This window comes from Panulirus ornatus, chromosome 1 (genome assembly GCF_036320965.1).
Source record: "Panulirus ornatus isolate Po-2019 chromosome 1, ASM3632096v1, whole genome shotgun sequence".
Lineage (NCBI taxonomy): Eukaryota > Metazoa > Arthropoda > Malacostraca > Decapoda > Palinuridae > Panulirus > Panulirus ornatus.
Genome location: NC_092224.1, coordinates 102,069,127 through 102,081,491, shown reverse-complemented (window position 1 = coordinate 102,081,491; position 12,365 = coordinate 102,069,127). Strand labels below are relative to the sequence as shown.

The following is a 12,365-nucleotide window of genomic DNA, read 5'->3' as shown; positions in this document are numbered from 1 at the left end:
GGGAGGATTTCCAGCCCCCCGCTCCCTCCCCTTTTAGTCGCCTTCTACGACACGCAGGGAATACGTGGGAAGTATTCTTTCTGCCCTATCCCCAGGTATAAATATATATCTATATATATATATATATATTTATATATATATATATATATATATATATATATATATATATATATATATATATATATATATATATATATATATATATATATATATATATATATATATATATATATATATTGTTACGGAACACGTGTGTTTGTGTCCACGTGGTTCGTATGTGTCTTGGTGTATCTCTGTGTATGACGTGTCCTGGGTGTAGGGAGCGGCTTCTATCGGCCCGGATCTCACCCTCCCTGACCGTGTTGATTGCCTTAGTAATCATGTCTTGACCCAGACCTTGACCAGCCCTGTAACACCCAAACGTCAGGTCGACGGCGTCAGCTCAACGGCGTCAGGTCCAACCATGGGAACAGCTACGGTGTGTCGTCACGTGCGTTCGCTGCCGGCGTGGACAAAGGAACAGAGGAGGCTGGATGCACGCCACATGTGTAGGCCGGACCTTAGGCCTCTTTCAGCCAATCAAGTCGAGGAGAGGGCATGACAACCAGTCTCTTGACCTATCAAGGGCAATTGTGTCATTTTGACCTATAGTAGAACTAGGTGGCGGGTCGAGGCGTGGCCAGCTGTTCCTGCCTTGCTGGTCATTCACATAAAAGCTCAGACGATCGTCTGAGACCTTGATTCCTTCACCAGTCTCGAGCCCAACAACAAAAGGTAATGTAGGCTTTCCCTGTCTCGAACCACGTAGCCACCGCTGCCCTAGGTTGTAAGATGTTACTGTGTCCCGTCAAGTTTGACTAGGTTGTAAGATGTTACTGTGTCCCGTCAAGTATGACTAGGTTGTAAGATGTTTACTGTGTCATGCCAAGCTTAACTGAGTGTAATGATATGTTACTGTGTCAAGTCAAGCTTAACTAAGTATAACAATGATGTTACTGTGTTGCGTCAGGTTAGCTAAGTGCAACGATTGTTACTGTGTCACGTCAGAATCTAACTAAATGTAATGCTATCGAGCAAAGTGTCAACGGAAAGAGATCTCCTGGTTTGAAATCTTATCTGGAATTGTTAACATATGTTCAATGTTAAACTCATGTTCAGTGTTAACGTAAATGATTCGTGCCTGATTTATGTGTTCACCTTGTACATTTGAATTCTTTTCATTATAAGTAATTCTAACCTTTGTGTTTGTTTAACCCTATAACGTTAAGATAGCGTTATCCTGAGTTGTGCTATATTACAAATCTACCGTCCTTGCAAAGACGAGGACCAGTAGAGTATTTGTAACATATATATGTTGCTGGCGACCTTGCTATAATAAGTGCTGAGTTCGTAACAATATAAATTGGCGACCTTGTCCGAATATATATTATATTTGAATTCGTAACATATAAATTGGCGACCTCGCCAGGATTTTTCTTGCCTTAACGGAATCTCTTTCCTTGATTCATTAATCATGTCGTTGATCAGTGGTGACAATACCGCTCAATCATTAACGTCGGCCAAAGTCTCGATCCTTCCCCATATCCCTAGTGATATTAATGTTGATCTCAGTTATTGGCGAAAGCAGCTAGAGATAGCTAAGATCGATGCACAAGCACAAGTGGCACAGTTACAAGTGCAGAGGAAGAAGACTGAACAAGCTAGGTTAGCTCTCGAACGTGAAAGACTTAGACTTAACGCTTCACCATCAGGACCAGTGTCGTCCCAGTTGGGCAACTTACATCTCGTACCAAAGTTTAGTAAACTTGACGTGGGCAGTCGTTCAAAGGGCTACGACGACAGAGGGATGACCAATGGTAATGTAATCCCACCTGAATCTGCTACCTTGCCGGTAACTCGTAAAAGTCAAGGGAAATACTCACAGGAAGTAAAGTTTTGTTCTCATTGTGGCAAGGCTGGGCACCAGGTGAGGGATTGCTGGGCTCGAGAGAAGGAATCCAGAGACTTTACCAAAAGTAGGTCGGTAAGTCTCTTCTCAGCTTTAGGTCCACCTAATAAAGTAGGTAAGGCTGTCCCTGCTCTTAGGAAAGTGAGGGGTTGCGAGAGTGTTAATCAAGTAGTTAAGGATCCGTTCTGTGGGAACTACAATGCGTTCCTGTCTGAGGGTTGTGTCAGTAGATGTGGTGTACGACGAAAAGAAACCGTATCACGGGATTCTGGTTCGCTGCAGTCCCCGATGTTGGATGGCTTGGTGCCGCGAGAAGAGTTTGGAGACCGCGTCTTGCCAGATGGACTGTCGGGTCCCAAGGAAGCTCCACTAGTTGATGTGAGAGTAGGAACAGATCTCTTTACGGACCATGCCCTTGTAGGGACTGTAGATAAGTTACCTGTCTTAGACGTGGACGTTGTGTTAGGCAGTGACCTAGCGGGTGGGAAGATGAACCCAGTGCCGGTGTTGCCTACGGGCCCGGTGGAGTCCACGGAGGCAGGGCAGCTTGAGGGAGAGGTACCAGAGATAGTCTACAACCACGATGGTGCCAGGCCTATGACAGCTGGCACGGCAGGCCGTGTGCCTGAGGACATAGCCGTTAAGACGGAGGAAGTGAAGACCAGCGAGAGGAAGCTGTGTGATACCCTCTCCCCTGGAGTTGCCTCCGTTGAAACAGTGGATTTAAAGACTCTCCCCCCGAGTAAGGCCAGCGAGAGGAAGCTGTGTGATACCCTCTCTCCTGGTATAGTCTCCGTTGAGACAGTGGACTTGAAGACTCTGCATGCGAGTGAGGCCAGCGAGGAGAAGCTGCGTGATACCCTCTCCCCTGGTGTAGATTCCGTTGAGACGGCGGACTTAAAGACTCTGCATGAGAGTGAGGCCAGCGAGGAGAAGCTGTGTGATACCCTCTCCCCTGGGGTAGACTCCGTTAAGTCGGAGGAAGTGAAGTCTCTCCCTACGAGTGAGTCTAGTGAGAGGGAGCTGTGTGAGACCCTCTCCCCTGGTGTGGACTCCGTTGAGACTGAGAGTTTGTCTCGCGCCCATTTAAGAGGGAAGACTCTCTATGAGGATGAGATGAGGGAGGAGATGTGTGATACCTCCCGTGCTGATCTCGAGCCTGAACGAGATTCAGTGGGTGAGACTGTGGATTTGTCTCGCGCCGATTCAAGAGAGAAGACTCTCCATGAGGATGAAATTGGTGAGGATAAGCTGTGTGATGCCTTATGTGCTAGTTCCGAGCCCGAACGAGATTCAGTGAGTGAGACTGAGTATTTGTCTCGCACCCATTCAAGAGAGAAGACTCTCCATGAGGATGAAATTGGTGAGGAGAAGCTGTGTGATACCTCCCGTGCTGATCTCGGGTCTGAACGAGATTCGGTGGGTGAGACTGTGGATTTGTCTCGCACCCATTCAAGAGAGAAGACTCTCCATGAAGATGGAATTAGTGAGGAGAAGCTGTGTGATGCCTCCTGTGCTAGTTTCGAGTCCGAACGAGATTCGGTGGGTGAGACTGTGGATTTGTCTCGCGCCCATTCAAGAGAGAAGACTCTCCATGAGGATGAGATGAGGGAGGAGATGTGTGATACCTCCCGTGCTGATTCTGAGTCTGTACAAGAATCAGTGGGTGAGACTGAGGATTTGTCTCGCACCCATTCAAGAGAGAAGACTCTCCATGAGGACGAGATGAGGGAGGAGATGTGTGATACCTCCCGTGCTGATTTCGAGTCCGTGCAAGAATCAGTGGATGAGACTGAGGATTTGTCTCGCACCCATTCAAGAGAGACTCCGGAACGGAGGACAATATGGCCTGACAAACGATCTCGTTGGAGAAGGTTTGAGGCGGGCGACGAGGTGTTACTTCTACTACAGCAGCCAGGTCAACCCTTGGTTGTCCGTTTTCAGGGTTCCTACACCATTATCTGGAGTGTAGGAGACTCAAATTACCTTGTCTCTATCCCCGATAGGCGCAGAAGTCAGAGTTTATGCCACATCAACGTGCCTAAGCCATGTTTCAGTCGCGAACCTCTCCCCTTGGAACCGACGGTGCCAGTCTGCATCATCTTACGTCCAGCGGTAGCCGCGTGTGAGGAAGCCGACGACTTAGCTACGAGTGTCTCGGAGACCTGGGACCCGGGCGGAGGTGTGAGAAAACTGAACTCTGATATGGTTGGGTACTGTAGGATATCATTGTAAATTTTGCAACACTCGCAATCCCCTCTGACAGAGTTATTGATGTTTGGAATGAGCAGTGTGAGACAGTCTCTCTCATCAATTATGAACACTACTTTTTTAACTGTTATGTTTTGCAGGCTTCAACCAGATTAGCTGTGAATGCCAGCGATGCTGACGCTGAAGTCCTCGTGCAGGAGGACAGAGAGAAGGTTGAGCCCAAACAAATAGCCACCATGGAGATGGAACCTTTGTCTGTTATTTGTGTTATAACACTTTATATATTTGTGTCCTTCAGGCAATCAGTTTAGAGTGTACTGACTACCAACCCTTCAAAATGTTAAGAAGTTATGGGATCGGAGTCAGATATTAATCAGGTGGGCCTTGTTTCTTTTTCAAGAGTATAGTTAGATATTCACCATATTGCTGGCGCACATAATGTGTTAGCCGATTGTTTATCCCGCTCTTAACGCTAGAAAATTCCTCTTCTAGGAATTTTCTCCTTTAAGGAGGGGGGTGTTACGGAACACGTGTGTTTGTGTCCACGTGGTTCGTATGTGTCTTGGTGTATCTCTGTGTATGACGTGTCCTGGGTGTAGGGAGCGGCTTCTATCGGCCCGGATCTCACCCTCCCTGACCGTGTTGATTGCCTTAGTAATTATGTCTTGACCCAGACCTTGACCAGCCCTGTAACACCCAAACGTCAGGTCGACGGCGTCAGCTCAACGGCGTCAGGTCCAACCATGGGAACAGCTACGGTGTGTCGTCACGTGCGTTCGCTGCCGGCGTGGACAAAGGAACAGAGGAGGCTGGATGCACGCCACATGTGTAGGCCGGACCTTAGGCCTCTTTCAGCCAATCAAGTCGAGGAGAGGGCATGACAACCAGTCTCTTGACCTATCAAGGGCAATTGTGTCATTTTGACCTATAGTAGAACTAGGTGGCGGGTCGAGGCGTGGCCAGCTGTTCCTGCCTTGCTGGTCATTCACATAAAAGCTCAGACGATCGTCTGAGACCTTGATTCCTTCACCAGTCTCGAGCCCAACAACAAAAGGTAATGTAGGCTTTCCCTGTCTCGAACCACGTAGCCACCGCTGCCCTAGGTTGTAAGATGTTACTGTGTCCCGTCAAGTTTGACTAGGTTGTAAGATGTTACTGTGTCCCGTCAAGTATGACTAGGTTGTAAGATGTTTACTGTGTCATGCCAAGCTTAACTGAGTGTAATGATATGTTACTGTGTCAAGTCAAGCTTAACTAAGTATAACAATGATGTTACTGTGTTGCGTCAGGTTAGCTAAGTGCAACGATTGTTACTGTGTCACGTCAGAATCTAACTAAATGTAATGCTATCGAGCAAAGTGTCAACGGAAAGAGATCTCCTGGTTTGAAATCTTATCTGGAATTGTTAACATATGTTCAATGTTAAACTCATGTTCAGTGTTAACGTAAATGATTCGTGCCTGATTTATGTGTTCACCTTGTACATTTGAATTCTTTTCATTATAAGTAATTCTAACCTTTGTGTTTGTTTAACCCTATAACGTTAAGATAGCGTTATCCTGAGTTGTGCTATATTACAAATCTACCGTCCTTGCAAAGACGAGGACCAGTAGAGTATTTGTAACATATATATGTTGCTGGCGACCTTGCTATAATAAGTGCTGAGTTCGTAACAATATATATATATATATATATATATATATATATATATATATATATATATATATATATATTATCCCTGGGGATAGGGGAGCAAGAATACTTCCCACGTACTCCCTGCGTGTCGTAGAAGGCGACTAAAAGGGGAGGGAGCGGGGGGCTGGAAATCCTCCCCTGTCGTTTTTTTTTTTTTTTTTTTTTCCAAAAGAAGGAACAGAGAATTGGGCCAGGTGAGGGTAGTCCCTCAAAGGCTCAGTCCTCTGTTTTTAACGCTACCTCGCTAATGCGGGAAATGGCGAATAGTTTGAAAGAAAAAGAAAGAATATATATATATATATATATATATATATATATATATATATATATATATATATATATATATATTTATTTATTTATTTCATTTTGCTTTGTCGCCGTCTCCCGCGTTAGCGAGTTAGCGCAAGGAAACAGACGAATGAATGGCCCAACCCGCCCACATACACATATATATACATACACGTCCACACACGCAAATATACATACCTATACATCTCAATGTATAGATTGACCAAGAGGATATATGTGTCAGAGGTGGAGGGAACGAGGAGAATTGGGAGACCAAATTGGAGGTGGAAAGATGGAGTGAAAAAGATTTTGTGTGATCGGGGCCGGAACATGCAGGAGGGTGAAAGGAGGGCAAGGAATAGAGTGAATTGGATCGATGTGGTATACTGGGGTTGACATGCTGTCAGTGGAATGAATCAGGGCATGTGAAGCGTCTGGGGTAAACCATGGAAAGTTGTGTGGGGCCTGGATGTGGAAACGGAGCTGTGGTTTCCGGCATTATTGCGTGGCAGCTAGAGGCTGAGTGTGAACGAATGGGGCCTTTGTTGTCTTTTCCTAGTGCTACCTCGCACACATGAGGGGGGAGGGGGATGTTATTCCATGTGTGGCGAGGTGGCGATGGGAAATGAATAAAGGCAGACAGTGTGAATTGTGTGCATGCGTATATATGTACGTGTCTGTGTATGTATATATATGTGTACATTGAGATGTATAGGAATGTATATTTGCGTGTGTGGACGTGTGTGTGCGTATACATTGTGTATGGGGGTGGGTTGGGCCATTTCTTTCGTCTCTTTCCTTGCGCTACCTCGCAAACGCGGGAGACAGCGACAAAGCAAAATAAATAAATAAATAAATAAATAAATCTCAATGTACACATATATATACACACACAGACATATACATATATACACATGTACACAATTCATACTGTCTGCCTTTATTTGTTCCCATCGCCACCTAGCCACACATGGAATAACAACCCCCTTCCCCCTCATGTGTGCGAGGTATCGCGTAGGAAAAGACACCAAAGTCCCCATTCGTTCACACTCAGTCTCTAGCTGTCATGTAATAATGCACCGAAACCACACCTCCCTTTCCACATCCTAGGCCCCACACAACTTTCCATGGTTTACCCAAGACGCTTCACATGCCCTGGTTCAATCCATTGACAGCACGTCGACCCCGGTATACCACATCGTTCCAATTCACTCTATTCCTTGCCCACCTTTCACCCTCCTGCATGTTCAGGCCCCGATCACTCAAAATCTTTTTCACTCCATCTTTCCACCTCCAATTTGGTCTCCCACTTCTCGTTCCGCCCACCTCCGACACATATATCCTCTTGGTCAATCTTTCCTCACTCATTCTCTCCATGTGACCAAACCATTTAAAAACACCCTCTTCTGCTCTCTCAACCACACTCTTTTTATTTCCACACATCTCCCTTACCCTTTCATTACTTACTCGATCAAACCACCTCGCACCACATATTGTCCTCAAACATCTCATATCCAGCACATCCACCCTCCTCCGCATAACTCTATCCATAGCCCACGCCTCGCAACCATACAACATTGTTGGAACCACTATTCCCTCAAACATAGCCATTTTTGCTTTCCGAGATAATGTTCTCGACTTCCAAACATTCTTCAAGGCTCCCAGATTTTTCGCCCCCTTCCCCACCCTATGATTCACTTCCGCATCCATGGTTCCATTCGCTGCCAGATCCACTCCCAAATATCTAAAACACTTTACTTCCTCCAGCTTTTCTCCATTCAAACTTACTTCAAATTGACTTGACCCTCAACCCTACTGTACCTAATAACCTTGCTCTTATTCACATTAACTCTTAACTTTCTTCTTTCACACACTTTACCAAACTCAGTCACCAGCTTCTGCAGTTTCTCACATGAATCAGCCACCAGCGCTGTATCATCAGCGAAGAACAACTGACTCACTTCCCAAGCTCTCTCATCCCCAATAGACTGCATACTTGCCCCTCTTTCCAAAACTCTTGCATTCACCTCCATAACAACCCCATCCATAAACAAATACATATATATATATATATATATATATATATATATATATATATATATATATATATATATATATATATATATATATATATATATATATATATATATATATATATATATATATATATATATATATATATATATATGTATATCGTTCACACTCAGTCTCTAGCTGTCATATATAATGCATGGAAACCACAGCTACCTTTCCATATCTAGGCCCCAAGATGCTTCCCATGCCCTGGTTCCATCTATTGACAGCACGTCGACCCCGGTATACCACATCGTTTCAATTTACTCTATTCCTTGCACGTCTTTCACCCTCGCTTATGTTGAGGCCCCGATCGCTCAAAATCTTTTTCACTCCATCCTTCTACCTCCAATATCGTCTCCCACTTCTCGTTCCCTCCACGTCTTGACACATATATCTTCTTTGTGAATGTTTCCTCAATCATTCTCTCATTTTGGTCTGATTGTTCTAATATGTTCTGATTGTTCTAATGTTCTGGTTGTTCTAATATGTTCTGATTGTTCTAATATTTTCTGATTGTTCTAATTTGTTTTGATTGTTCTAATGTGTTCTGGTTGTTCTATATGTTCTGATTGTTCTAATTTGTTCTGGTTGTTCTAATATATTCTGATCTTTCTAATTTGTTCAGATTGTTCTAATATATTCCGATTGTTCTAATATGTTCTGATTGTTCTAATATGTTCTGGTTGTTCTAATATGTTTTGGTTGTTCTAATATGCTATGATTGGTCTAATATGTTCTGGTTGTTCAAATATGTTCTGATTGCTCTAATATGTTCCGATTGTTCTAATATGTTCTAGTTTTTCTCATATGTTCTGATTGTTCTAATATGTTCTGATTGTTCTAATATGTTCTTATTGTTGTAATCTGTTCTGATTGTTTTGATATGTTTTGATTGTTCTAATATGTTCTGATTGTTCTAATATGTTCTGATTGTTCTATGTTCTGATTGTTCTAATATGTTCTGATTGTTCTTATATGTTCTGATTCTACCATTTATAGTTTCCCTTTGACACCAACCATCTTCATGCATTGTGTCAGTAACATTGTTTGTTCTCGTTATCAGAACAAACATAGCGACTTTGTGGAGGTGTTACTAATATATGGTTTGATTAAGAGTTACTAGATATTGTGAGGAGTTTGTTGTCGAGAGAGTAAGGCGCATGTCGTCATGTGACGTTGCCTCTGAGTTCTCGTGTGGCTGACATGTCTCAGGGACTGGTTCTTCACCAGTGGCTGATATAATCAGAGGTTCCCGAGGATGTAGATGGTGAAGAGCCAAGCAGAGCAGGAGGGAGGGTGTGGGTGTTGCGGATGTGGGGCTCTCTCACTCATGGCGTAAGGCAAGTAGAATCGTTATTGGTCGTGTCCATTCTACCACAACCAGCCTGCGGTTGGTCAGTCCTGAGGCAGAAAGGATCCAAAGCCTTGTTGATATTGTGGATAACAATGTTTGTCTTGCGATTCGACTCGGGAAGAGGGTGTTTTTGTTTGGTGCCAGCGACCTCAGTATGGAGATGGATATCGGTGCGCTTCTGCTTGTTTGTGATGAAGACAATTGCCATCATTCCACCAATAACATCTTGATCCTAAATTGCTGTTATCACTTTCGTGTAGCCTTCATACTTCTCTAAGGAATAAAAGGCTTCAGGGTGGTCAAACCAGGTTAGTTTTGATACCTGTGGTATGTGGGTGTCACGAGCATCTTCATACTTGATTCTCTGCTCACTTTATTTCTTCCTTCGAAACTAGCTACGGACAGGCTGGAAGTTACCCACCTTATCTCCGTTATCAGTCAACGGGGGAGCTAATATCTACATCTTTGGTCGTGAAAACGGCATTATCCACTGGGAACTGATCATCTTAACGGAGTCCAGTGGCGTCAGTCACTACACGGTATACGGCTGAGTGGATAGCAGAACACGACCTGTGACCCATGGTATGACGGGCAAGAAGTGTTTTTGGCATCTATGTTATACGGTTTGGGCGGCAGATGGAAACGAGACTGAGACTGATTTTGAGACTGGCACCAGCCTTCACTGATACTCGGCACGGTACCTCACTGATACAGACCATTGCCACCACCGCCAGATCGCTAGCGCTGTCACTGATACAAATTACTGCCACTGATAGTTGGGCAATGTCGCTGGTGCCATTAAATATCACAAACTTCGAGACCAGTGTGGCATGGTTGACACAGAGTCGTGTCACGAGGACACGGACAAGCGGGTCACATGTCTGATCTCTAATTCCATCATAACCTTGACTGCAACTTTTTAGAAGAGACTTTTCGGCCCCTGAACTGGACCACCAGTTTCTTATGTTTTAACTTGGGTATATTTTAAGGAGCTTTTAATTGTTACAGTGATACCAGATATGCTTACTTTGTTTAGAAGTGGACTTACAGAACCATCAGAGTACAAAGAAGTGGGGGTTTTAGAGAAAAAATAGACTAGAAGACTTTGTAGTTTGAAGTCAGACCATTAGAACAATCGCATTTTTTTTTCTTTTTTTCTAGGATAGGCAATACCAAGCTAGACCCGTAAAAGACCTGCGAGTAAGGACGCAGGAGGAGAAGTACGAGGAAAGTTACCTGGTTCACAAGTCTTTTGTGTCCAGGAAAACATGAGTTTTTTGGACTTTGGGACAAATGAATTTGGGATAGGGAAGGATATAGGACTAATATGAGTTGCAGGTTGCAGAAGTGCTAGAGACATTCCAAGCAGACTTAATGAGGAGACAAGTAGCGTCGTCATAACGGAGAATCGAACGCTTGGTTGTGCGAGAGAAGTTGTGTGAGATACTTTTGGTTTAAGAACGTAATGAATTATCAGTGGGAGAAAAGGTGCAGTTGTTACACTTCTTTAGGATAGATAACCGCTATGTCTCATGAATAACATATCAGTAATTGTTTCGTGCGGATATGGAATCTGAATGTGTCAAAGAAGGAAAGTTTTCCGTTACTAGTATGCAAAGTCTCTTGCTTGAATGACCTAACAAGAGCAGGGATAAAAGCATCACCTGAGGAGAGGTAGTAATCGAGTCATGGAAAGTCGAACGAAAATAGTTTAACGTTACTTCAACCATTGCCACGGAAATGATATCATTGACGGAGAAGAATATGCCGTTAGCAGAGGGACGCAAGAATCTGCATCGCATAGAAGGAAGAGGGGTAAAGGGAAGCATGAGCAGCGCTTGAGAAAAACTGGAACAGTCCATAAAAGTCTTGCGGATTTATGAAAAACTGCAGACAATTAGATAACAACTACAGGAATAACAGCACTTAGAAGAGGGTAGGAAAGACAGGAGGTCACTGGAAACCTTGTTTAGAACCCCAGGAGTCATGGTAGTCTGTCGCTGGTGGGTTGGTTGGTTGAGTTATCGGGCTGCAGACTGCTAAGGTCAGGTTATAACCATCAGTCAAAGACTCTGAACGCCTAGAGGTGCTCAAGATAATTCTAAGATAATGCACTTGCTCGCTGCATGTGTAAATAACCAAATAATAACACCTCATCTTGTAAAATCTGAGGTTTAACAACCATCAAGACTCCCAGCCAAACTCCTGACAGCCTCTTACCATAGTTTGTCAACTCGTAACCGATATGATGGAGATGAATGAGAACACAGCCAACACAAACACACAATGAGGTATATCAAATGTCTGTGCTAGTCACCCCTGAATTTCGTTCTCTTTTCCTTACTCATTGTAAATCTTGAATCAATTTTCAGTCTATACGTTCACAGCTCTAGTTGGAAGAACATTAGAATTATAGGCATGTCATATACGATCTCTAGGAAGACCGCAAAAACAAGGAAACTGGAGAGACTTCTGGTGGGAAATTGTGAGTGGAGGGACAAGAGGAAACATTTTACGGTTCCTTACACAAAAGAGGATAAAAAATAAATGGTTTTGAGAAATGTTAAAGATAAACTTGACCCTTACAAGACAGACCAGATAAAGAAATAAGGACTATCATTGATGATAAGGAAACTTGTATTTCATCGTTATTTGAACTATGAGGAACAGAAGAAAAAAGTAAATAAAGATGTATAATCAATAATAAACGTTCCATCTGCCCCTTACTAAGGTAACACTGACCCACGATGACCTGAGTAGTATTGGTAAACAGTTTCTCGTCAGAGGGAAAAT

The 12,365-nt window shown here is 43.7% G+C and overlaps 1 protein-coding gene across 1 annotated transcript; it reads left to right on the top strand.

The window, feature by feature from the left end:
* The first annotated feature begins 237 nt into the window (after positions 1 to 237).
* Positions 238 to 5,676, top strand: LOC139751246 (uncharacterized). The gene is made up of 2 exons (XM_071666496.1): positions 238 to 4,536; positions 4,867 to 5,676. Exon 1 carries the CDS (start codon positions 1,514 to 1,516, stop codon positions 4,181 to 4,183), a length of 2,670 nt encoding a protein of 889 aa, XP_071522597.1. The 5' UTR covers positions 238 to 1,513; the 3' UTR covers positions 4,184 to 4,536; positions 4,867 to 5,676.
* Positions 5,677 to 12,365: the final 6,689 nt, after the last annotated feature.